The sequence below is a fragment of the Syngnathus scovelli genome, chromosome 13, assembly GCF_024217435.2.
Source record: "Syngnathus scovelli strain Florida chromosome 13, RoL_Ssco_1.2, whole genome shotgun sequence".
Lineage (NCBI taxonomy): Eukaryota > Metazoa > Chordata > Actinopteri > Syngnathiformes > Syngnathidae > Syngnathus > Syngnathus scovelli.
Window position 1 is genome coordinate 1,600,450 of NC_090859.1, and position 27,131 is coordinate 1,627,580.

At 40.5% G+C, this 27,131-nt stretch overlaps 1 protein-coding gene across 8 annotated transcripts in view; it reads left to right on the forward strand.

Annotated features, from left to right (window-relative positions):
* Positions 1 to 27,131, forward strand: part of sptan1 (spectrin alpha, non-erythrocytic 1) — a 100,649-nt gene that overhangs the window by 50,638 nt on the left and 22,880 nt on the right. For 3 of the 8 annotated variants that reach the window (XM_049738608.2, XM_049738605.2, XM_049738611.2), the window contains 17 exons: positions 1,452 to 1,650; positions 3,987 to 4,091; positions 4,172 to 4,204; positions 4,316 to 4,351; positions 5,627 to 5,674; positions 11,407 to 11,498; positions 12,547 to 12,691; positions 15,834 to 16,015; positions 16,720 to 16,819; positions 16,908 to 17,105; positions 17,214 to 17,360; positions 17,441 to 17,544; positions 18,204 to 18,366; positions 20,290 to 20,310; positions 22,806 to 22,937; positions 24,477 to 24,614; positions 24,690 to 24,794. In XM_049738608.2, coding sequence (XP_049594565.1) covers positions 1,452 to 1,650; positions 3,987 to 4,091; positions 4,172 to 4,204; positions 4,316 to 4,351; positions 5,627 to 5,674; positions 11,407 to 11,498; positions 12,547 to 12,691; positions 15,834 to 16,015; positions 16,720 to 16,819; positions 16,908 to 17,105; positions 17,214 to 17,360; positions 17,441 to 17,544; positions 18,204 to 18,366; positions 20,290 to 20,310; positions 22,806 to 22,937; positions 24,477 to 24,614; positions 24,690 to 24,794 — 1,948 coding nt within the window. The remainder of the gene's footprint in view (positions 1 to 1,451; positions 1,651 to 3,986; positions 4,092 to 4,171; positions 4,205 to 4,315; positions 4,352 to 5,626; positions 5,675 to 11,406; positions 11,499 to 12,546; positions 12,692 to 15,833; positions 16,016 to 16,719; positions 16,820 to 16,907; positions 17,106 to 17,213; positions 17,361 to 17,440; positions 17,545 to 18,203; positions 18,367 to 20,289; positions 20,311 to 22,805; positions 22,938 to 24,476; positions 24,615 to 24,689; positions 24,795 to 27,131) is intronic. The other 5 variants (XM_049738610.2, XM_049738607.2, XM_049738613.2 and 2 more) reach the window with 2 other exon arrangements.

Genomic DNA, 27,131 nt, shown 5'->3' on the forward strand with positions numbered 1-27,131 from the left:
CCGCAGGTGTTTTAATGTTTTTCCATATATAAGAGAATATTCACAAATCATACAATATTAACAAAATCGTGAAAAAATCCATAGATAAGACGCAGGGTTCGAAGCTTGTTTAAAAAGTAGCGGCCTATAGTCCAGAAAATACAGTAGTCGTAGCAATGCATCATTACAGACATGGAAGGCGTTTCAGACATGGAAAATGCTCTTATTGTTCTAATGATCTACAACATATTTTACCAGCCATGTTATAAATCCTCACACAACCATTTAAATAGCCTCCAAAATGACGAAGCCTCTACCATAACAGATAATCTTGAATGTACCAATGAAAACATGTTCGTTTTATTTGCCACTTAGTAGCAGTAACACTACACGTATTTCAGAAGTGATTATAATCACTTTTTGCAAACTCATCATCAGAAATAACAGTTGAGAAAGCAGATCTCCAAAAAGCTTGTTAAAAAAAACAAAGCATTTGTTGACATCAGCGTGAAATCCGCTCTTTGCAAGGACAAAAAGGGTCCATTAATGTGCCCTATTGTCTTTTGTCCACTCAAACAACTGTTGGTTTGAATGAGAACAATGCATCGCCACACATGGCCGACGCATTTTGCAGAATAACCGAATAATAGCAGTTAAGTAAATAACTCAATAGCAGAATAAACAATGCAGTATAATGGTGGACAGACGTTACTGATTCCAACATGGTGCTGTGCATTAAACGGTATCGAGGCGGATTATTTTGGGAAATACAAGGCTAAACACAAAACTGGGTGCACCAGATTGACCAAACTTTACATCATTGCTCCCTTTCCCCAACAAAGTTCTCAAAGTGAGACCTCCAGAGGTACACTTCAAAGTGCATTACAAATTAATGTATTATTACCAATGTAATAATATTGCTGTACCGACCAACTATCAAAAAGTACAATTAAATATATTTTCATGCGTGAATGTGATTATGAATGACAAACGCATTTATCAGTTTCAAGAAACAAATTTTTTATCCTCTCAATTTACAATTCTCTCTCGGTCGTCCTCAGACGAGCTTCCATAGTAGAAGCTATACATTGCGCATTATTAATGACTGTGGGGCGCAGCTCCTCACAGCATCCCCAATCCAACCCTTAATGCTGAGTGTTAAGCAGGGAGGCATCGGGTTCCATTTTATAGTCTTTTCGTATGACTCGGCCGGGGATCGAACCTACAACCTCCCAGTCTCAGGGCGGGCACTCATACCACAAGGCTACTGAGTTGGTGACAATTGATTGATTGATTGATTGATTGATTGATTGATTGATTGATTGATTGATTGATTGATTGATTGATTGATTGATAGTTATTCATCTTTATGCTTACCCAGCATGTAATTTTCAAGTGAAATATTTTATAGTAATTTTAAAATGTTAAAAACAATTTTTACAGAAATGCTTTTAATCCTGTATTTCCTGCAGATATGGAACACTATTAGATCTTGGGGAGAAACGCAAGAACATGTTGGAGAAAAGCTGCAAGAAGTTTATGCTGTTTCGGGAAGCAAATGAACTTCAGCAGTGGATCAATGAGAAGGAGAGTGCACTTACAAATGAAGAGGTGGGCTCAGACCTGGAGCAGGTGGAGGTCCTACAGAAGAAGTTTGATGATTTCCAGAAGGTATTGTTACTTTACTGTTCATAACAGATCAACACAGAAAATAAATTAAAATACTCAGGGATGAGAATCTTCCACTGATCACGGATTTCCGTGTTTTTTTCCGTTGAGTATCATTTTCGTGAATCGTGTAGATCCGTTGAATATTTTTTTATATGGGGGGGGAGCGGCTGGCAGCAGTATTGCGACAACAGCCGCCTTATTTTCGGCAGCATTTTGGCGCTACTTTCGTCAAATCATTTGCCTACTCATTTGCCTAATTAGCAAACGTTTTAGCCAGCATGGCGAAAGTTTTAGAGAAAAAAGACGAGGATCGTGCCAGGGAAATAGACAAGTCGAAGGGGATCAGGAATTGCTTCAGATGGGCATAGCTCGAGAGCAGCATCTTCTTACAACTCATAACACAAAGACGCTCTTAAAGCAATGCAACAATGAGCGCCTGTGGTTGCGCGACCGGACTAAATTAACCTCCCTGCGCACTGAGGTCCACTTAAATTTTGGAAAGTACATCAGGAGTTTAAAAATATTTTCTAAATTTCAGCGACGGCTCTGTCACAATAATGCGATCAACGCGGTGCAGTTGCACGGTCGGCGACGCGCTACATTTGCGCGTTCGGCGGTACGCTGCAGTTGCGTGATCAGACAAATTTAAGCTCCCTGCGCACTTAGGTCCACTTGAATTTTGGAAAGTACATCAGGAGTGTAAAAATATTTTTTAAATTTCAGCGACGGCTCTGTCACAATAATGCAACCAGCGCGGTGTAGTTGCGCGGTCGGTGACGCGCTACGGTTGCGCGTTCGACGGTGCGCTGCAGTTGCGAGATCGGACAAAAATGCGCAAATGAAAAAATGCTTAAAGTCTTGGAACGGATTAAAAATGTTCCATTATTTGTAATGGAAAAATAGATTCGGAATTCGACCGATTCGCTTCTCGAACCGCCTTCTGGAACGGATTGTGGTCGAAAACCGAGGCTTGACTGTATTATATTTACCTTGGTAGCCCACCAAGCAGGAATATTTTTTTAACGAAACTGTTGAAATTAATGGTTTTGGGGTTGCCATACTGCCAAAATCCAGGAGTTTCCAGGGAGCTTTTCCCCCTGAGCCTCCTCCGGGGCGTTGCCCCTGGCCCCTTGCGGCCCCCATTGCTTGTGGGCCCTGTGGCCCCTGCATCCCCCAATGGGGGCCTGTGGCCCCCGGCCCACTGTGGCCCCCATTGGGGGGGCCTGCGGCCCCTGGCCCCCTGGGGCAAGTGGGGGGGGGCACAGGCCTTCGCCCCCCAGTGGGGCATGCGGCCCCCAGACCCCGGCTACTTTTCAGTGTTTTTTTTTCATTTGCCATTCTCATCCCTGAATACTAAAGTACAGTGGAGCCTCGGTTTTCGACCACAATTCGTTCCAGAAGGCTGTTCGAGAAGTGAATCGTTCAAATTCCGAATCATGTTTTCCCATTACAAATAATGGAAAATTTTTAATCCGTTCTAAGACTTTAAGCATTTTTTCATTTGCGCATTTTTGTCCAATCGCGCAACTGCAGCGCACCGCCGAACGCGCAACCGTCGCGCATCGCCGACCGCGGAACTACACCGCGCTGGTCGCTGAAATTTTGAAAATATTTTTAATGTTCTTATGTACCTTCCAAAATTTAAGTGGAACTCAGTGCGCAGGGAGCTCAATTTGGTCCGATCGCGCAACCGCAGCACGTCGGGCGCTCTGTCGCATTGCTTTAAGAGCGTCTTTGTGTTTTAGGGTGGGTTTACTGCTCCCACTTGCTTCCTTTGGAGGCATGATTAGAGTTGATGCAATTCTCAGAGTAACGAGAATGTAATAACGAACGGAGTCAGTTGGCATGCGGGTCCTCTCGGCTCTTCTCGGGAGGTTCGACAACCGAAATTTCTTCTGACATCCGAAGCAAAAAAAAATCTCTAAATTTTTGTTCGAATACCGATTTGTTCGAGAACCGGGACGTTCGAAAACCGAGGCTCCACTGTCCTTAATAAAAATTGTTTTACTAAGCAAGTTTACATTTTTTAAGTTTAACGTTAAACCGTAAACAATTTTGAGGAAGGAGCTTTTGATTTGATTGCAGATTACTGATTTCGGTATACCAGTTTAGCGCATGTTGTCTAGCAGTATGTTAGTCCTCCAGGAATCTGCAGAGAAAACGTGTTGATTCTGCGGAGAACATTCCTGATTCTGTGCAGGGTAAATTTTTATTCCGTGGCTTGAAAGTTGATTTTTCGTGGGCATTGAAAAAAAAAAAAAAGACCTAAAATGACCCATCATAAAGGAGATCCATATCTTTTACAAGTCAGGCGTTTTTGTTTTGTGTCTTTCCAGGACCTTAAGGCCAATGAGTCACGTCTGAGGGACATCAATAGAGTGGCCTCTGAGCTAGAATCTGAAGGCCTAATGACTGAGGAAATACCTGTGGTTCAAGTTCAGGTAAATTGCAGCTCAATTCAGCTGGATCAACTTTGCTCCTTGGTGTCTTTTAATAATTAGAGCATGTTTTTCATTTGCAGCAACAAGAAACATTTGGTGCAATGTCTGGCAAGGTTGTAAGCAAATTAACAATTGAATTCTATATTTTGCTTGATATTTAAGAACCAATGACTGCATCAGTAAAACGTTTTTATAATACACCCATGTCTTATGCTTTAATATAGGATGAAGCTGATTCAAAAACTGCATCTCCATGGAAGGTAAATATCCACAGTGGAGGCAGCACTTAACTAATTAATTAGACATTTTTCAAAGCAGAGTGCTTCATTGTCAGCCAACCAAAAACACTGGGGTCTGATGAAAAGGTGGAGAATACACCTTAAAAAAAAAATAAAAAAAATCTTGTCAAGCAGAGCATTGATTTTGACATTGCTTTTTGTGACTCCTCAAACAAAGACAAAGGCTTTCTACAAATAACATTTCTCACTGATCACAGTTGTACTGGCTTGGTCTCGACCAGTGTTGAGCAAAAATTCAGAATCCGTCCTGTCTGAGACGAGACCAAAAAAAATGGCTTAATTTTATTTTTCCCTGTTTTAAGACAATGTGGTAACGATTTTTATTTGCCTTACTAGTTGCTACAAGCGCTTCCACCTTCCACACAGTTTCTCAGCTGAGACGTGTCTTTGTTAGTTATAGTTAAAAGTTTACCGCTGCAAAAGGGAACGTCACATCATGTATTGGGAGAACTCAAGCATCATTGATCAGAAGACCATACAAACAAAAAATGGATCAAAGAGGCAATATGAATCAGAAAACAGAGCATTGACACACTCAACAGGAACGAAATAACTTTTACACTATCACACACTTTTTGCAATAACCACCAGGCGACAGAGGATGTCACATGATCTGCTACATCCATAAACATAAGATAATAAAAAGGACACGTCTCAGCTCTCAGCCGAGAGCCGTGGCCAAGCACAATGAAACTAGTAAGGTAAATAAAAAACGTTACCACATTGTCCTAAAAAAGGGCGGAAAAACCCTAGCTACCAAATCCTGGAAGGAGTAGCTTGAAATGGTTTGTGGTTATGTGAATTGGCACCACTGTTATGTAACAGTAGCAGGGAATGCAGAAATAAGATTTACTTGATTGTCTAATTTCATACTAGATGTATGGGCAGACTCAGAGTTTATACAAGCCTATTGCATTTTCTTAAATGTTCTGTTTTAATCACAACCCAATTTTACAATGACCCAAGATTCACTGTTGTTGGACACTTGCTTTAATATCCAAGATTTCAATATACCATGGTCCTTAGTGAATGTCATCAGCATGATAGTGCCAAAAAGTTGTCACTTGAAAATGTATCAAAACTATAGAAGAAAACTGACAAGAAAGCTATGTAGTTTACACAAAATATCTGAGCCCAGTTTATAAAAAATAATTTGAGTAAATGTGGTATGGTTTCCCTAACAATGTCCTCTAATTGCCTCTTTTCTGTTTCTGCAATGCATTGTTTCTTCCATAGAACATACGCTTGGCTGTTCAAACAACGGCTAACTTTAATACAATCAAGGTAAGAATTTCTTCCTTGATAACATTACGCCTTCCCACCATGTTGTATAAATCCTCAGGCCTTATTCAACTTCATACCGTATTTTTCGGGCTATAAGTCGCGGTTTTTTTTTTCATAGTTTGGTGGGGGGGGGCGACTTATACTCAGGAGCGACTTATATGTGAAATTATTGAAAAATTTTCAAAATTCAAAAAATCGCGATTTAGTGAAACTGCGAGAAACGAACCGCGATGTAGCAAGGGATTACTGTAATTTGAACTGCAACTGACGTAAGCGGCGCGGCGCACACGCGGTGTTGTTTACATAAAGGACAAAGGATCTGATCACGGGATTTAATGTTTGATAAAATTGTTGTTTATAATTATATGGGCCTTTGGAATAATTTCAACTGCAACTGACGACAAGTCCAACGTCAGCGGCGCAGCGCACATGCGGCGCTGTTTACATAAAGGACGAAGATTTTGATTGATGGATTTAATGATTTGGAGTGACACAGATGGTTTGATAATATTGTTGTTTATATAATAGGAATTTGATATATACTTTATATCGTTATATTGGCCTGTGGAATAATTTGAACTGCAACTGACGAGTGCGACGCAGCGTTGATTCCATAAAGGACGATCGATGGATTTAATGATTTGCATTGACACAGATGGTTTGATAATGTTGTTTATATAATAGTTATTTGATATATCATTTATATATCGTTATATGGGCCTGTGGAATAATTTGAAATGCAACTGACGACGAGTCCGGCGGCGCGGCGCACGCTGCATTGTTTACATAAGGGATGATCGATGGATTTAGTGATTTGGGGTGACACAGATGGTTTAATAAAGGTGTTATTTATGTTATAATTATTTGGATAACTGTTAATGTTATGTCAGGCCCGTTCTCAGCTCTTCGTTTGTGTTTGTCACGTCAGCATACCGTATCGCGTAGCCTGTCGTTCATATCTGTTATTGGTGTTGGATTTTGTCGAATTAATTTCCCCCAAAATGCAATTTATACTCCGGTGCGACTTATATGACTTTTAGTCCGAAAAATACGGTAATTATTTCAAGTTTTAGCCACAACACGTCTGGAATTTTATTATTATATTATTATATTAGAATGGCTTAATATTATTTTCAACCCTTGAAGAACTTGAAAAAAAAAAAATGAAATGTGTGTGTCTATATACCGTATTTTCCGCACCATAAAGCACTTTGGGTTAAAAGGCGCCAACTCAATTGCCGGTTCTATTTTGTATTTAATCCACACATAGTGCGCACAGCAATATAGGGCGCATGCATGCCATGACTTACGGTAATAAAAAAAAAAAAAAAAAACGTCACGGGAGCAAGACAGTGAGTGCGGATGTACTTTATTCTACTGTTTAACCATGTACTCTACTGTACTCGCATTATTATGAATCGATATTCTTACGCAGATCCGTCAGTCCTCATCTTCTGTGTCCAAATTAAACATTTGGGCTTGTTCACCATTAAACATGCCAAGTTCCCTTTCATCATTGTCTTGTCGTTGTCACGTTGCTCTTCTGCAATGATCCTGGCTTTCCAGAAAACTCTAATTGTGCCTAGTAAGCATCTCTTTTTGTCTATGCCATTTTAGAGGGTCCTAATGCTGTTTCCTTTGCACAAACGATAGTATTTATTTATCAATGGTGGTGGAGGTACATACTCCACATCAGTGGTCCCCAACCTTTTTTGCGCCACGGACCATTTACATGTCAAATATTTTCGCGGATCAGCCTTTATATAAATAAATAATACAATTATATAAATAAATAATATATTTATAATACATTTATAAATACGATGAAATAAAATGATACGAATGGCATGAAAACAAGTATCACATAAAAATAAAACTCACCATTACGTTGAATTAGTGGGAACACTGAGCTTGTTTCTCAGAAACGAGCGGTGTTACAGGTTAACTTGCTCCCATGTTATCTTGCTCCCCGTCTCCAGTTGCGCTCGTTAGGGTAAAGCGTTGTGCGCAATCTTGTGTTTCACGACTGCAGATTCATCACAAGCAATATGGAACTTGCCTGACTGCAAAATTGTTCAACCCTGATCTGTTTGCCAGCCGATCGCAGGGCACACAGAGACGAACAACCATTCGCATCCGCACTCACACCTAGGGACAATTTGTAGTGCTCAATCGGCCTACAAAATATGTTTTTTGGGATGTGGGAGGAAACCGGAGTGCCCGGAGAAAACCCACCCGGACACGGGGAGAACATGCAAACTCCACGCAGGCAGGGCCGGAGGTGGAATGGAACCCACACCCTCCTAACTGTGAGGCGGACGTGCTAACCAGTGTGTCACCAAGCCGACAGTAATCCCTCGTTTACCGCGGATAATTGGTTCCAAAAACCACTCGCGATAAGTGAAATCCGCGAAGTAGGGTCACCCGCTCATCAAACCATTTAAGTGCACATTTTATTAGAACATTAAGTAATTGTTTCAAACATAAAAATAATACATTAATAGTATAAATAACATGCAGAATAATTTGTATAAATATAGAAAATATAAATACACGTGTGTGCGTGTAACATGTTAACAAGAAGTACTGGGCAGGCTAACGAGTTAGCGGAAAGATGCTCATTTGCGATCGTGCTAACGCGAATACGGACCTCTAAAGGAATGTAAACCAACATTTGGAGCAATACTACATTGACCTAAAGCCGGGGTTGGCCCTACCCCCCCACCCCCCCACTGCCCCCCTCCCCCTAAGAAATATACCTGTCTGGAGCCACAAAAATCTAAAAGCTTTTTATAAGGCAACATAGACTGTCAATACATGAGCTGTATACCTACTATTAAAATAATTAAGTAGGCTAAAAATATAAAGCAACAAAGCGACGCAAAACATCGCCCCTGGATAGCTAGCGGACTTTGTTGTACAGCAGGAGATCGGCATATTCGCTGTCAACTTCATCTAGCAATTCACGGAACTGCCGGTGGTTTAATGCTTTTGCAATTATTTTGTTCACAATATGGATGACAAGGTTAATTACCTCCATACACTCCGGTGGGAATGTTTACGCACACAGCGTCTCTTGGTGCAATATGCAATGGAATGCAAGCAAATTTCGATCCAATGCTTTCTGTCGTAAAGTCACAAACTTTTGCGACCCTCTCATACTCGATGCGCCGTCTGTAGCGACTGAAATCAGGTGGCCAGCATGTATTTGTCATTTAAACACAGCAGCACAGCCTCGCAGATGTTTGGCCTTTTAATGGTATCAATTTCTTCTTGCGGCCCATTAGAGTTCACGTAGTACCTGCATAGCAGAGCTGTCTTTTCGATATTGGTCACGTCACACGACTCATCACAGGCAATTGAGAAAGCTGGAGCTGAATTGATGTCCTTGATTTGCTGATCGGTGATATTGTTTGCCATTCAAATTACCATTTCCTTCGCTGTTTTTGCAGAGAGAGGCATGTCTTTAATTTTCTGAATGATCTCGGTTTGGTTTTTGAAGTCTGAAAATAGGCACTCTGATATTTTAATGAATAAATCCTTCATGTACTCGCCATCGGTGAATGGTTTTCCCCGCTTTATCTCCCGGGCTGCAACAAAACTTGCAGCAGTAGTAGAGGTTGGAGATGCAATCCACTCCTTGAAACAGTTTTTTCGTTCCTCAAATTGCACCTTTCCTCTCAGTTCCAACTGGGTGATCGGCAGCAAATTTAGCATGCTTTAGCTGAAAATGTCGCTCCAAATTGCTCTTCTTGTGATTTGACAACTTCTCATTGCAAATCAAACATACAGGCAATCCTTCGGCATTGGCAATGAAAGCAAATGGCTCACTCCGGTCTTTCTTAAATCCTCTGTTCTCATCAGCAATCTTTCTCTTTTTGCCTTTTGAATCCATGGCCCGTCACTCACACACCTGTTTGTTTACAACTCGCCTGTGCTGTGTCGCTTGCTATGACGCAATTTTCCGCCATTCTGAAATTCGGTAGTTTTAATATATTTACAACTACATACATTTTCTACAGCATAAGAATGTTTGTGTCATGATTACCATCTAAATACCGTATTTAAAAAAACTAAGCAAAACAAAACAAAAAACATATTTTTCTATTTTCACGCATTTTTGCAAGAGCTCCAGGGAGCCACTAGGGGTGTGCTAAAGAGCCGCATGCGGCTCTGGAGCCGCGGGTTGCCGACCTCTGTCCTAAAGGTTAGGCATATGTGAGCGTTCATTTCTCTTGTTAGGAGACCCACTTACATCGTCAATGTCTGCTGTACCATTGTACCATGTATGTACACGAACGTGAAACAGGAAGTGGTATCGCCTGAAAACGGCCTTCAAAATAAAGCACTACTGAATAACATGGAGAATTCTTAACACATACTGTAAATATGTCTTTAGAACAGCATTTATTATGTTTTTTTATAACAAGGTACAAGTGTACATACTGTAAATATGTTTTTAGAAGTCTTTTATTATTATAACAATTTTTATATTAAAAGGTACAAGTGTACGCACTGCAAATTGTGTGGGCACTGCCTGCCTTCTGCTGGCGTGTGGGCAACTTTCGTGCCATAATTCCCCAAATTAGAATTTTGATTTTGAATTTAATTTTTTTTTTAATTTGGAAATGAAATCCGCGATGTAGTGAAACTGCAATAAACCAACCGCGATATATCTATATGTATATTCCTCTCTCCCTCTCTCCCTCCCTCTCTGACTCTATCTAGCTAGATAGCTATCTACTTATTTATGTTCATTGACTCATGCTGTGGTTTTGGAGCGTATATTTTTTATTTTGATCTTTATTATGCTGCTGTTAACTGTGATAACTTTATCTGGGATATGGAATTCTCATTGATTTTCATCCCTATTTTACTGCCCAGAGTGATTCACCCTTGTGCAAACATTTATCCCTCTACCTCTTCTTCTAATAGGTTAAATAGAAATACATATGTTCCATCTCAAGTGAGGATTATTCAGAAAAATAGCAGTTAAAAATCAATGGTTCTTAACCTTATTGGAGATACCGAACTCCACCGTTTTCATATGCGCATTCACCGAACCCCTCTTTAGTGAAAAAAATATTTTTTGCAAATTCAAGACATCAATGTTTATTACTGGTGCACTAAATGAGCCATGCATGAACATCAGCTTGTTCAAAGAATATAACCAACACAATGCATGAACTCAAAACAAATTACATACCTGCAAATCTGTGTGACTTCTGCTGTTGCCTTTGCAAGACCAGTTCAGATAAGCGTCATCAACAATTTACAGAATAAATCAGGTGTGTTCGGACCTTCGCAGTGGAGGCTCTGCTGAGACCGACTCACCGAACCCCTAGGGCAGTGGTTCTTAACCTTTTTGGAGGTACCGAACACCATCAGGTTCATATGTGCATTCACCGAACCCCTCTTTGGGGGTGGGGTGTGCTGCTGCCGGTGTGTTTGGCCATGGGGGGGGGGCAATGACATACCAGCTCTGCTGAAGCCAACTCACCGAACCCCTAGGGTTCGATCGAACCCAGGTTAAGAACCACTGCCCTAGGGTTCGATCGACCCCAGGTAAGAACCACTGCTCTTAATGTTACTGCTTAGTTCTTCAAGTCTAAAGGTTTTGAAGAAAATGTTATTCACTCCCACCTGATACGGCTAAATCCTGCATCTGATGCACCAATTTGCCAGGAAGGAAATCGTAAGTGGTTCATAATTTTATTCATTTGAAATTACAGGAATTGAATAACCACTGGAAATCACTACAGCAGTTGGCTGAAGAAAGGAGCAACGTTTTGGGTAGTGCCCATGAAGTGCAGCGATTCCACAGGTGTGAACTGTCGACCAATTATCGATTGTGTGATTTTGATCGAGATATTACATATGAATTTGTTGATTAAAGAGTATAATTTCCTATTTAGACACGATGATGAACATAGACTTTGACCTTTGCTATTTACTACCGGTATATTATTCTAACCAGTATAAAAGTGGATCTGGGAAAAAGTACTTAAAATTATTCTCTAAATAATTAGCATTTTATTTATCATCATTCTTTTCTATTTACCCATCAATCTCCATTTACCAGCTCAGTGGCCTTGTGGTATGAGTGTCCGCCCTGAGACTGGGAGGTCGTGGGTTCGATCCCCGGCCGAGTCGTACAAAAAGACTATAAAATGGAACCCAATGCCTCCCTGCTTGACACTCAGCATTAAGGGTTGGATTGAGGATGCTGTGAGGAGCTGCGCCGCACAGTCATTATTAGCAATGTATAGCTTCTACCATGGAAGCTCGTCTGAAGACGATCTAACTAATCAATCTCTCTGCATGACTTGTATGTTTGCCTCCTATGTGGGTAGGGTGCGAAATTGACTATTATTATTATTGAATTACTATTTTATTATGATTTTATTAGGCCTTCGCCTTCACACTTATGTTATTCTACACCATTAACTTTATTCTTCTATTCCTTGCACATTTTTTACATGCCACTACTTCTACATACTTCAATCGATTCACCCCATTCCAATTTCAACATATTCCAAATATTAATGCGATGGGCTCTTGCATTTTCTTCATTCCAAAAATGTTCCATTTTCACAAAATCTTCCCTATTCATTCTTAATGGCACATTCAACATTTCACATTTACATCGTTTGAAATTCACATCATTCATTCCGTAGCATTCCCCAAGTATTTATTCAGCTTCTTCGCCTTCACACGCAATTTCTCCAGAAATTGCAAATTCTAGTTTGTTTTTAATTTGCACCTTAGATACAATTGAGTCTACAAGTCTTTATTTAATCAACAGATCAATATCTTAGCGGTTACACTATTGATAGGATGCTTAGTAATGTCTTGTATTGGTTTTTCCACAGAGATGCTGATGAAACTAAAGAATGGATTGAGGAAAAAAACCAGGCTCTCAACACAGACAACTACGGTCACGATTTGGCGAGTGTTCAAGCTTTGCAGCGCAAGCATGAAGGCTTTGAGAGAGACCTGGCAGCCTTGGGTGACAAGGTTAGTTTGTCATTAAGAATATTTTAACCATTTTGTAAAGAAAATTCTCCATTCAGTAAGAAATTCATAGACTTTTTCCAAATCTGTCAAATATATATGTAAAATTGCCATCAGATTTATGACACATGACCGCACGGCATTTTTCCTCGCACGGAACAAAAGTGCATGTGAATATGTTCGTGAATCAGACTTAATTGTAAATGATTCCTCATGACTTTGATTCTGGTATTTTCCAAACGTGGCGCCTCACCACATCCAACAGTGATTGATTGTGGGTGATCCTCAAAGAATGCTCCTTTTTGGGTCGGTCCTAGAGTTGGAAGCGAGCTGTTTTGTACAATTGTTGACACTTATTGACTGTCGTGATGTGACGCAAGAAAGCAAAAACATCAATTTCCGTGTGCTCACCCCCATGGTTACGTCAAATGCATTAGTTTGGCACAAACTAGCACATTCAGTACCTGCGTGAATTTGCATTGATGTAACAGCACATGTAATCAGGTTGTAAAAATAGTTAAATTCATGTTCAATTTGACCCAACCATATAAGGGTATCTGTTTAATGCATCAATATTATTTGGGATTATTTAATCTATATATTGAACATGCAACAATCAATCGATTTACTGACCACTAATCGTTCATCAAATTAATCAGTAGTTATGTATTTTTGGGTTTCCTCCGGGCACTCTGGTTTCCTCCCACATCCCAAAAACATGCTCGATAGGCCGATTGAGCACTCCAAATTGCCCCTAGGTGTGAGTGCGAGTGCGGATGGTTGTTCGTCTCTGTGCCCTGCGATCGACTGGGAACCGGTTCAGGGTGTCCCCCGCCTACTGCCCAATGATCGCTGGGATGGGCTCCAGCACGCCCAAGGCGTGTCGGCGGAATTGAGGAGGTCTTCGAAGTATTCTCCCCACCGACTCACGACATCCCGAGTCGAGGTCAGCAGCACGCCATCTCCACTGTAAACGTTGTTGATGGTGCACTGCTTCCCTTCCTGAGACGCCGGATGGTGGACCAGAATTTCCTCGAAGCCGTCCGGAGGTCATTCTCCATGGCCTCACCCAACTCCTCCCACGCCCAGGGGCCTGCGTCTGGGCGAGGGAAAACAAAGTCCATTTATTGTACACATCATAAGGGGTTCTTGTGAGCCGTACTTTGTCTGGCCTCTCACCTCGGACCCTTTTGCCATGGGTGACCCTGCCAGGGGCATGAAGCCCCAGACAACATGGCTCCTAGAATCATTAGGACACGCAAACCCCTCCACCACGATAAGGTGACAACTCATGGAGGAAAAGGGTGGAATGCCTTCTGAGATCCTGCCCCGAGTGGAGGAATTCAAGTATCTTGGGGTCTTGTTCACGAACGAAGGCAGGATGGAGCCTGAGATCGACAGACGGATCGGTGCAGCGTCGGCTGTAATGCAGACTCTGTACCGATCCATCGTGGTGAAGAGAGAGCTGAGCCAACAGGCAAAGCTCTCAATTTACCGGTTGTTCTACGCTCCTACCCTCACATCACCCTCACCCTCGCATGCACACCCTAGGGCAATTTGGAGTGCTACCAAGCATGTTTTTGGGATGTGGGAGGAAACCGGAGAACCTGGAGAAAACATGCAAACACTACACAGGGTTGGAGGTGGAATCAAACCCGCACCCTCCTAACTGTGAGGCTGACGTGGCTAACCAGCCCCACCGAGCCGCCCCGTTTTTTATTATTAATGCATACCTCATATCTACAATATACAGACCTTCCATTTCAGCTAACTGCAGAGCTTGTCGAACATTTAAAGGACACATATCATGGAAAATTGACTTTTCTGCTTTAAAACCATTTTCTTGTGTATTTGGAGTCTCCAGGAGTGTAGAGAGTGTAGAGAAGTATAATATATCCCTCCAGGTTCTGCAGAGATAATTTTGATTGTTTTGGGTGGCTATTTTACTCTATTCAAATTTCTCTGTTTTCTATTACGTGTTTTTATCTATTACATCACATCACTGTCTCGCTGATGAACTCACACCACTCATAGAGTCTCAGAGACATCACTAGGCAATAACATCCTGCTCTTGCCACTTAAAATGTTGTTAGTAACCTGAATGTTGTTAGTCACTTAAATGTTGTTAGTCACTTAAATGTTGTACAGAGGCTGAGATCAACCGGAGTCAAATTCCTTGTTTGGCATACACAAACTTGGCCAATAAAGCTGATTCTGATTCTGATCCGTTGGGGCGGTACAAAACAAACAATGTAATGGTTGTTGCCAAACGGAAATCCGGGTAATAAACATGGCACTGGGGTGTCAAACTCCTTTCCTCGACGAATCCCTACGTGTTTTCCAAGTTTCCCTCGTTAAACACACCTAATTCAAATGACCAGTTCATCCTCACGTTCTGCAGGAGCCTGATCAATTGAATCAGGTGTGTTTAACGAGGGAAACTTGGAAAACATGTAGGGATTCGGCCCCTGAGGACTGGAGTTTTGACACCCCTGACATGTTCATTACGAATCCGCCATGTTTATTACGCTGAGAGAGTTTTGTAGTCCAAACAACTCAAGGATGTCGAAGTGGCGAGATCAAAATGTTCCGTTGTTGGATGCATCGATCCATATAAATCATTGCACCATCCCCCAACATCAAAGAAGTGCCTGGTCAAATTTAGTTTTTCAAGCAGTGTTCCCGGGCAGTGCGGTTGCGTACTGGTGAGCACGTCCGCCTCACAGTTAGGAGGGTGCCGGTTCAATTCCACCTCCGACCACACCTCCCTGTGTGGAGTTTGCATGTTCTCCTCGTGCCCACATGGGTTTTCTGCGGGCACTCCGGTTTCCTTCCACATCCCAAAAACATGCTTGGTAGGCCAATTGAGCACTCCAAATTGCCCCGAGGTGTGAGTGCAAGTGCAGATGGTTGTTCGTCTGTGTGCCCTGTGATCGGCTGGCAACCGGTTCAGGGTTAGGGTCGCCTACTGCCCGATGACTGCTGGGATAGGCTCCAGCACGCCCGCGACCCCCGTGGGGACAAGCGGTATAGAAAATGGTCTGTATGGAGAATGGTCTGTTGTCTTCTATATGGACTTGGCAATGCAGCCTTTCCACAGTCAGTGTGAATTAGGCGTAAGGCTCTTCCTTCTTTTATTTCACAGGTGAACTCCCTTGGAGAGACAGCGCAACGTCTAATACAGTCCCACCCAGAAGCAGTGGATGACATTCAGGAGAAGTGTACTGAGCTCAACGCTGCCTGGAGCAGCCTCGTGGGACGCGCTGACCAGCGAAAAGACAAACTCGGAAATTCACATGATCTGCAACGCTTTTTATCTGATTTCAGGTGAGAAGAGCATTTTCTTTGTGTGTAATCGAAGTCTTTTGTGTTTTACTTTATCTATATTGATGAACTCCAGCTTCAAAAAAAAAAAAAAATCGCAAACAACACTCAAAAAGCAAAACAAACAAACTTTTCAAGATACAAATCGGAGCCTTGGGATTTTAAAGTGTCTACTTAGGAACCAATTTACGGCTTTTTTTTCTGCTCCGTCTCTGAGCTCTGCCACGATCGTTTACATCTGCTTGTGTGAGTTGCGTGCCAGATTTAGAGACTTGTACACAATGTCTATTAAGGTTGACGTCTGTGGATCAGTTCGTCGGATGACTGGGCGACGAGCCCTTGTCCGACCAAATTCTTGTTGGTCGAGCAATCAATGATGTCAGTTTTGACTTTGGATTAAAACACTATGCGTGCGGAAGGGCCAGAAACGCTGTAAAATCAGTTATCATTTAAAATATGATTGAACAAATCTGATGGGTTTTTTCTTAAGTATAAGAATCAAAAACTCAACGTTTTTTACTTTTTTTCGATACTATACCTGCATAAAGTACCTCAATATCTCTACCAAAACGGTACATCGACAAAACATTTTATAAATCAGCAAAAGTTGCAGGAATAAAACTGACAAGCAGTCTTTTGAGTTGATGGAAATTTGACCTTGTTCTTGAAGTGATAATTTTCTGAAGTTCTATTGCACTTATATGCAGAGACCTCATGTCCTGGATTAATGGTATCCGTGGACTTGTTTCTTCTGAGGAGTTAGCCAAGGATGTGACTGGAGCTGAAGCTCTTCTTGAAAGGCATCAGGTGAATTAAACGTGATTGATTTTGTAAAGATTTCTTCAACATAAAATGTTCCTTATTTTTCCCCCTTTGCTTCTCTTTATTTCTCCAGGAACATCGCACGGAGATAGATGCTCGTATTGGTACTTTCCAGGCCTTTGAGCAATTTGGACAGCAGCTGCTAGTGCAAGGCCATTATGCAAGTCCCGAGATCAAACAAAGACTCGAGGCTTTAGACTTGGAACGAGCTGACCTGGAAAAGGCCTGGGTACAGCGTCGCATGATGCTGGACCAGTGCCTGGAGTTCCAGGTAAATGTTGAAAAAAGATTGCTTGTTTATAAAATAAACACTTTTGTCTCCACTACCGGCAGTTTAGTTTACATCATTTATTGACGATTTTCTGCATTTGACTTGCAGCTCTTTAGCAGGGACTGTGAACAGGCTGAGAATTGGATGGCAGCTCGTGAAGCCTTCCTTGCAAGCGATGACAAGGGAGACTCCCTTGATAGTGTAGAGGCACTAATCAAAAAGCATGAAGACTTTGATAAAGCTATTAATGTGCAGGTGAACTTTCATACACATTTTGTAACCTTTGTCAATGATTGTCTTTTGTCCTGTAAATCTGAAATTGTCTGGATCCACAGGAAGAGAAAATTGCTGCTCTGCAATCGTTTGCCAATCAACTAATTGGAGCTGACCATTACGCCAAACCTGAGATCTTCATTCGACGCAATGAAGTTCTTGACAGGTTGTACTACTACTACGACTACTACTACTACTACTACTTCTACTACGACGACTACTACTACTACTACTACTACTACTACTACCACTACTACCACTACTACTAATATATTGGATTTATATTGTGCTTTTCTACAGTATACTTAAAGCACTCAGTAGATGCATTACTTGTACGCTCAAACATTCAAACTCTGGTGCTGGTAAACATGACTAGCTACAGCTCGGATATGATTTCGGATCAAAAAGAAAATCTATATAAATAGATGTTACTTTGTAAACATGTTTCCCATTACATAAAAAGAAAAATCAACTTAGAATACCAATTATGGCTGTTTATGTTGTGGGAACACAACTCTTAAGTGCATTATAAGGAAGGCTGTCTTATTTTTTATCTGGACAGTGATTGATAAAAGACCTCAAAGTACATTTAAGGTTCATCCTCTTCCTTTAGAATAAAGAGTTGAATTGCAAACTAGCCTATGTCTGCAACATTGAGAGAAAATAAGAAAAGAAAGCAAGAATCAGACGTTGGACTGCTTGCTGTTGCCATAATTGCCAGCCAGACACTCGTTGCTTGTAGCTAGCAGCTAGCAGTGCCGTGTGAAAGCACAAGACAAACTAAAAAACCCAATTCCAAACTCTAAAGAACTGATACTTTGAAAGGTGGCGTCGACTGAAAACCCAGATGATCGAAAAGCGTTCAAAGCTAGGTGAATCCCAAACCCTGCAGCAGTTCAGCCGAGATGTGGATGAAATAGAAGCTTGGATCAGTGAGAAACTGCAAACTGCGACTGATGAATCCTATAAGGACCCTACCAACATTCAGGTAAATTTTTAACCCCCCTACTGACACCATTTACTTAATTGGTTATCAAATACAGTGAGATTTGAAAATATTCACAGTGCTTCACTTTATCCATGTTATGTTACAGCCTCATTCCAAAATAGCAAAATTACCCCTCCCCTCAAAGTTCTACGCACACCACCCAATGCTCACCTAGAGCAGTGGTCCCCAACCTTTTTTGCTCCACGGACCGGCTACACGTCAGAAATATTTTTGCGAACCGGCCTTTATATGAATAAATAATAAATCTATATAAATAAAGAATACATTTATAATAAATGTATAAATACAATGAAATAAAATGTATCATTTATGACTGGCATAAAAACAAATATAAACCACGTAAAAATAAAACTCACCATTACGTTGAATTATTGGGAGCACCGAGCTTGTTTCTCAGAAACGAGCCGGTCCCATCTAGGCGTAATCAGAGACAATGACACCCGAAGTGGTTAAGGTTTGCCTTTTAATGCAGGATGCTTGGTCTACATGTGTTGAAGCAGTTTTGAAGGCTTCATTGCCTCGTTAGCTAGCCTGGCGCCACATATGCCGAGTGCGCTTGGCGCGTCAGAGTCACCTGTGTCAATAAATCCATATTTTGAGTAGGATTTCAGAAATGTTCTTTTAAATGTAGCTTTCCTTTTCTTAGAAATGGTAGCCTCTTCTTCAGTCTCCTCATTGGGCTTTTTCCCCTTTCCGAAGAAGCTTTCCAAACTTCTCTGTTTCTTGCTCATTTTTGCTTGCCTCGTGGGCTCGACTGGGGTGACATGTCATGTGACCGAAGCGAGCATCTTGTGTCAAGAGACACGGTGACGAATGTAATTAGGAGAGGGTTGCCAAATTTTTTATATTTTTCAAAATAAATTCTTACTCATTTTTGCTAGCTTTGCAGGCTCGACTGGGGAAACATGTCACGTGACCTGGACGACCGACTTGACCAGAATGAATTGATCGTCGATAAAAAAAAATATATATATATACATTTCTTTTTCCTGTGCGGCTTGACGGCCTGGTACCAAGTGGTCCGCGGACCGGGGGTTGGGGACCCCTGACCTAGAGCACGGGTGTCAAAGATCTTGATGGCCACGTCATTTTATGTGGCAAATCATGTGTGTTTCTTATTTAAATACCAAAACAGTAAATTGTCTTATCTTTTAATAACAAGTACATATTGCATTATTTTTTTATTTTTTTTTTTTGCTCGCTCTGATTTTGGACTAAGTTTCAGTTTGAAGCCATTGTAAATGTTTGACTGCTGTTGTGGTGTCACTGCTCTGCCGGGCTGCTAAAGCTCAGTGCGATAGTGTGATATCTCCTCATATGGGCGTATGCATGTTAGACGTGTTAGCTTTCTCTCCCACAGACAGTTTCATTAAACACAAACGACAAATAACTTTCATTCATTTAACAACGCGACCAAAATCCTGTCGTCTCAATCGGAAATCCAAAATATCTCCAGAACGACCGACCCGAATGTGGCTGGGGGTGCTGTTCTGGTTTGTCCGTGATTGGTGTCATCTTGCGTGTGAGGTTATGCTGCATTCAAGTGCTCCTCGTAATTATGATGAGTGCGGCCAAACTGAGGTTCAGGATAACAGAACGAGTAGTTGAACCAAAGTACTTTCAACTTCGAATTTCCAGTACGGTTCAAAACCGTTACTCTCCTAATATCTGTACCTTTTGTTGTAAGTGACCGAATAATTACCAATTCTCATGTTGTCCTGAATTTTCTCTAAAACATTTAAGCGTGACAAAAAGAAGGAATAAGGAAGGGGACATAACACTATTTTCTTTCATAGATGTCAAATTGTATTTTATCATACATAATTCATCATTTGTCTATTCATAGCCAAACGCACTCTACTATCTGACATTCTCTCCTAATGTCTTTTGCTTTCTTTATAGCTATCCAAGCTTCTGGTAAGTGTGAGTACTGTTAGTTCTGTTAGTTTACTAACCGCCATCTTCCTTTGTTCATATGATGTATAATAATAATACAAATCTTTTTATAGAAATGTAGAAAAAGTAGCTTTTACTTAAAAGTTGTGTGTGTGTGCGTGCGTGCGTGCGTGCGTGCGTGCGTGCGTGCGTGCGTGCGTGCGTGCGTGCGTGCGTGCGTGCGTGCGTGCGTGCGTGCGTGCGTGCGTGTGTTTGCGTGTGCGTGTGCACACGCTCTGTCTGTGTCTGTCTGTCTGTGTTCATACCAGTTTTGTACACTTGGGCTCACATTTTTATATGTATAATTTTAGTAGACATACCGTATTTTTCGGACTATAAGTTGCGTTTTTTTTTTTTTTTTTTCATAGTTTGGGTGGGGGGGGCGACTTATACGTGACTTGTATGTGAAATTTTTCTCAAATTTTTACTTGATCACACATTACTTAATTACTAGTATAATTGATCACTTCACATGTTATTTTCACTTTAAACCGCATGAGGGCGCACTATGGCTGTGGAATAATTGGAGCCTCACTGACAATGAGTTCCATTCACTGACTTCCGGAGTCAGGAGATTTAATGATTTGGAGTGACACAGATGGTTCGATAAACTTATTTATGTTATAGTTATTTGACATATAGTTTATTTAGAGTAGCAACATGTATGTTGTTAGACTTCAATAGTTTCCAATTTTCTAGCGAGGCCATGAAGTAAGCAGGGGGTGGGGGGGAGAGCGAACCAGGGCTGTGTTGGCTCATATGTTGAGCTCTTGTTTTGTGAAATAAAGAGCTGGTTACCACACCCACGTTTTGCCTGGTACTTTGGTAACGCTACAATATAGTTATATATGTGGATCTGTGGAATAATTGGAGCCGCAACTGACGACGAGGCTGACCACGAGGCTGACGTCAGCGGCGCACGTAGGTCCGGAATCAACAGCTGTTTTTTGGGGTTTTTTTTTTACACAGAAGATGAATATTCCGAGGGATTTAATGATTTGGAGTGACACGGATGGTTCGTTAAAATTGTTGTTCATATTACATTTACTTGATATATCTAGTCTGACGTCAGCACCGCACGTAGTTCCGGCATCAACAGTTGTGTGTGTGGTATTTTTTTTGACACAGAAGATGAATATTCCGATGGATTTAATTGTTTAGAGTGTCACGGATGGTCCGATAAAATTGTTCTTTAAATTACATTTATTTGATATATCTAGTCTGACGTCAGCGGCGCACTTAGTTCCTTCCAGCATCAACAGCTGTGTGTTGTTGTTTTTTAAGTGACACAAGACAAAGATTCCGATGGATTTAAAGATTTGGTGCGACAAGGATGGTTTTATAAAATTGTTGTTTATATTATTGTTATTTGATATATAGTTGATATATTGTTATATCGGCCTGTGGAATAATTTGAACTGCAACTGACGACGAGTCCGACGTCAGCAGCGTGCCGCACAAGCGGCGTGCCGCACAAGCGGCGTTGTTTACAGAAAGGATGACAAATTCGATCAATGGATTTGATGATTTTAAGTGACACAGATGGTTTGATAAATGTGTTATTTATGTTATAGTTATTTGAATAACTGTTAATGTTACATCAGGCCGTTCTCAGCTCCTAGTTTGTGTTTCTCACGTTAGCATACCGTATCGTTAGCCTATTGTTGCTGGTTCATGTCTGTTCTTGGTGTTGGATTTTATCAAATATATTTCCCCCAAAATGCGACTTAAACTCCGGTGCAACTTATATATGTTTTTTTCCTCTATATTGTGCATTTTATGGCTGATGCGACTTGTACTCCGGAGCGACTTTTAGTTCGAAAAATACGGTACCCACTCATAAAAAGTTGTTGATATTCTTACCTTTGGGTGAAACTTCTAAATCTAAAATGCACTATAACCTTTCCAGTCAAATTTAATCTGAATTCAATGTTTCTGTGCTTTTTGGATTACTCTCTGTTCTCTGACAAGAGCTGAAGAACATAATGCACGTGTTTCGAACAATCAATGATCCATTTATTGCTTTATTTAGAATAGTTTTTATAAACAGTCATCTTCACAGAGAAAAGACTGCACCGAACAGTTCAGCAAGAGTAAGACCCCATTCAGAGGCTTTAAACAGCATGTTTTCGGGTGGAAGTAACCACTGATCTTACGTCATTGTGTTATCAGCAGGTTCCACAGGGATACAAAGAGATCATTCAGTCGATGTTGGAGAACATCAAATTCTGCAAAAGTAATGAAAAACTGGATAGTAACCAATGTCTTTCAAAAGTTTAGGTCAAATTCCCCCTTAAAAAATACATTTTAAGTTCATACGAAATTTCACTCATACACCAAATGTCCTCAACTTTTTGTGAGTACTTTATGTGACCAATATATGCTATATTGATATTAATAATTTTTCCATTGACAAGATGTTATGGATATTAGGTAGCTACACATGCATACCTGACATGCCCCCTCCCCCCCAATGACTGTAGAGTAAACATCAGAAGCACCAAGCATTTGAGGCGGAGCTTCATGCCAATGCTGACCGAATCCGTGGGGTCATAGATACTGGTGACACACTCATCCAGAGAGGTGCCTGTGCTGGCAGTGAGGATGCAGTCAAGGTATTTATTACTGTCTGTGTACTTTCATCTAAATTGTGTTATAGTAATGTTAACAACTTTTAATGTGGTTTTTTTTTTTTTAAATGACACCATTTTAATACATGTATATATAAAGATGAGTTGATCTTGAAAAAGCAATGTTGTGCTTTAAAGCTATATAATTTAAAGTAACTAGCTGATAAATGTTAAATAATGGAACATTATGTATTGTTACCGTCTTGGCACTTTAAATAAAATGTTCATTATCCCACCAATGGGGTAATTTGTATTTTTACAACAGCACTAGTGGTTACAAGAAACAAAAAAAAAATAAGCATAGTGCTCCACGTGCTTAGTGCTTTGTAACTAGAATTTGCAATTTCTGGAGAAATTGCATGTGAAGGCGCAAAAGCTGGATAAATACTTGGGAAATGCTACGTACAGAACTTTATGTTTAAAGTTGGAACAGGTTGAATCGATATAATAATGTAGGAATTAGAAGGGGAAAACTAAATTTTGTAAAATTTGGCATAAATATTAAAGTTGAAAATTTTGATTTTTGGGTAAGTGGGGAGTTGTGGAATAGGTAGGCATAAGTTTAGTCTTTTAACTTTAGTTAAAAGTTGGAACGGGTTGAATCGGTTGAAAAATTGAGAAATTAGAAGGGAAAAACAAAATTTTGCAGAATCTTGCGTGAATTTTGAAAGTGAAAATGTGAATTTTTTTAATTGTGTGAAGTTTTGGAATAGGTAGGCATAAAATGAACAGTTTGAAGTTGGAACGGGTTGAATTGGTTATAAAATGTAGAAATTAGAAGGGAAAAAGGAAATTTTTGAAATGCTGCGCAAGTTTTCCAAAAATGTGAAATTTATGAAACGTGGCAATCTTGGGAATGTTGACAATCCTCTCCAATGTGATTTGAATGAGCTGAATGATGTAAATTTCAAACGGGAACGATGTAAATGTGAAATGTTAATGTCCCATTAAGAATGAATGGGGGTAATTTTGCGTTAAATTTGCGAATTTTACAAAAACAGAACATTTTGAAAATGGGAAAAATGCAAGCACTCTTTGCATGAATATTAGGAATACGTCAAAAGTGGAATGAAGTGAATTGGATGAATTATGTGGAAGTAGTAGCAGAACAAAAACGTGAGGAGAATAAAACAGAAAAAGAATATAGTGAATGGTGTAGAATAACATAAGTGTAAAAGCCTTCGCCTTCACACTAATAACTATAAAGCACTCGGTTTTTATAGTAGCGCTTTTCTATAATATACTCAAAGCACTCACAAGTGGATGCATTATTTATATGCTCGCACATTCTCACTCTGGTGGTGGTAACTCTAGTGACATACCTCTTGATATTTTAGGTTATTTGAGAGAATTTGTATGCGGGTTATTTGATTGTGTAGCCAAGGTTTTGGATCCGCTCATTATCATCTGAGCCTTAAAAACCAAGGTTGTTCAAAAAGTGTGACAAGGATATCCCTAATTAAGATATTTATTTATGTCTGCATTTTATGTTGTCAGTCTTCAAAAAGCTTTTTTTCTCTTTAGGTACGCCTTGGTGCCTTGGATGAGCAATGGCAGTTCCTTGTCAACAAATCTGCTGAAAAGAGCCAAAAACTCAAAGAAGCCAATAAACAACAGAACTTTAACACAGGCATCAAAGACTTTGACTTCTGGCTCTCTGAGGTGATTACCTCCATACCATAGGCTGTAGAAACGCTTTTACAGATTAGAAAATGACTGACACATTGTGCTTTTTAGGTGGAAGCACTTCTTGCTTCAGAGGACTATGGGAAAGATCTGGCCTCAGTCAACAACCTGCTGAAAAAACACCAGTTGTTGGAGGCTGACATTTCTGCTCATGAGGTTGGTTGTTGCATAGACAGGCAGGCATGGACACGTAGTAAATAAAGTGTAATAGATGATTACAAACTCTAGCTGTACAATATAGGTTCATCATTAACTCTTTGAATGCCAAGCATTTTCAGAAAAAATAACCCCTAAAATCCCAGCCAATTTTGAGCATTCACTCATTTTGTAAGGCCTGCAGAATATTGTCTGCTATGGCTATATATACACTGGTGCTACCAAATGAAAGATTGTACCTTCTTTAATTTGAAAAAGAAAGTGTGATTCTAACTTATACCGTTCTTTAGTTATCACCATTTGAAAATAGCTGGGTTTCACTCAAATCAGTAATCTCAAACAAAATAAGGAGAAAATGAGGTTTTTGTGCAAGATATTTTCTGCACAATTGCAACTCTGACAGTAACACTTTTTGGTTTAGTGACATCTCAAACAGCTCAACAGCCCTTCCCTTCTATAAAAGATGACAAAAAAAATGTTTTTGATGGCAAAAACATGTATTTACATATTTGATAACGTGCGCAAACAGCAACATTTTCACATTTGATAACCTATTTACAAATTTTGGGCTATTTACAGAGATGTTTGTGTTGGTGCTCAAAATGCGTGTCCGTGTGTTGCTATTTTGAAGGGATGTATTCGTGCGTCACTGTATCCTGCATCAGAATACTCGTCAGATAACAGGGATTCATTCGACCTGTGGCACAAAGCACACATGGAGTAAGACTGATGGTGGCTTGTGATGCGGACTTCCGTATCTGTCGCGTACTCACAGGCATCTCCTCTAAATTCGCTCCATCGTTTTGCTATACCACTATCACGAAGAGCAATAGTTTGCTCAATTGTAAGCTACTTGAAAGCCGATCGCTTCCGTTTCACCATTTTCTCTCACTCTCTGACTTCTTCTTCCATAAATCTACAACTACATTCTCCATCTTTCTCATATGTGGGATAGGCTTACAGTTTACGTCACCTCTCTATGAGCCAGCAAGAGCAACTCTGTCATCAAGTGGTCAGAGTTAACCACTACAATGCTCTATGGCAGGGGTCGGGAACCTTTTTGGCGGACATAGCCATCAATGCCCATTTTTTAAAAAGAATTTACCGTGAGAGCAACACCATTTAAAAAAAACGATAGGCTAAATACAATGCATGTATTTTAATTAAGACCAACCATTTTTTCAGTGTAGTAATGTATTCTTTTTAATAACGTTTTAAAATTGAAGCCTAGAAAAAAAAAAATCACCATTAATGAGACTTCTGGGGCTGCATGGTTTTGCTGATAGCTTTGTAGTCTGGTTGCTATGCGGTGCGGTTGAGCTTCATGCAGGCGTTGAGGCTCTCATCAGTCATAATGGCCCGATCGTGAACGGTTCTTGCTGAAAGAGGCATTTCTCTATATCCGTTTGAGTATCTTCTTCTTTATCCGTGAAGTCGTCAAAAAGTTCATTAGCCACATCAAGCATAAATGTTTTGAAATACTTGCCATCCGTGAATGGCTTTCCGTTCCTCACAATTGCTAATACGCCAGCAAAACTAGCTGAATTAAAGTCACCCTGTCTGGGCCATACACGGAGTTACTGTTGACTAGCTTGTACCTTCCTCTAGAGTTCGTCACACGCTTTCTTTCTGTTGTCCCCAGCTGGGTATTTGGTCGCAAGTGTAGCATGTCGTGTCTCAAAGTGGCGCTTGATATTGGAGCGTTTCATTGATGCAATTTTGTCATTGCATATGAGGCACATAGCAGAGCCTCCTCTCTCTCTACAAATGTGAATTCTACGGTCCACTCACTCAGAAATGTTCGGTAATCGTCATCTTTTTATCTCTTCGCCATCTTTCTTGCTTGCCTGGCACACACCAGTTAGCTAGCTGACATTTTAAATAAAGCGGCTGGAATTTTACCTCTCACGACCCTGTAGGCACCGTATTGTCGAATAAAAATCACTCTTTTTTTTTTTTTTTTTTTTTTTTGTCTGACCTGGCGTCACCCTTCTGTACACCGAAAGGCAGCTGGGATTGGCTGATAGGACGCAACTGTGGATTTCAGCGGTAGAAAACAGATGGGATGGATTGCAAACGTGATCATATTTTATATTTTGAAAGCCAATTTAACATTTTGATTTCAGTGGGTCTATTTTTACTTTGATAATATAACAAAATTATTTATGACTTCAATTGTATAAACAAATGTCAGATTTGTCCGCGAGCCCATACAAGGTCACCAAAAGAGCCATATCTGGCTCACAAGCCATAGGTTCCCGACCCTTGCTCTATAGACTTGATTTTAAGTGGAGAGGTGGCCGGGAGTCTTACCTCCCCATTAATAAAATAAAAGTA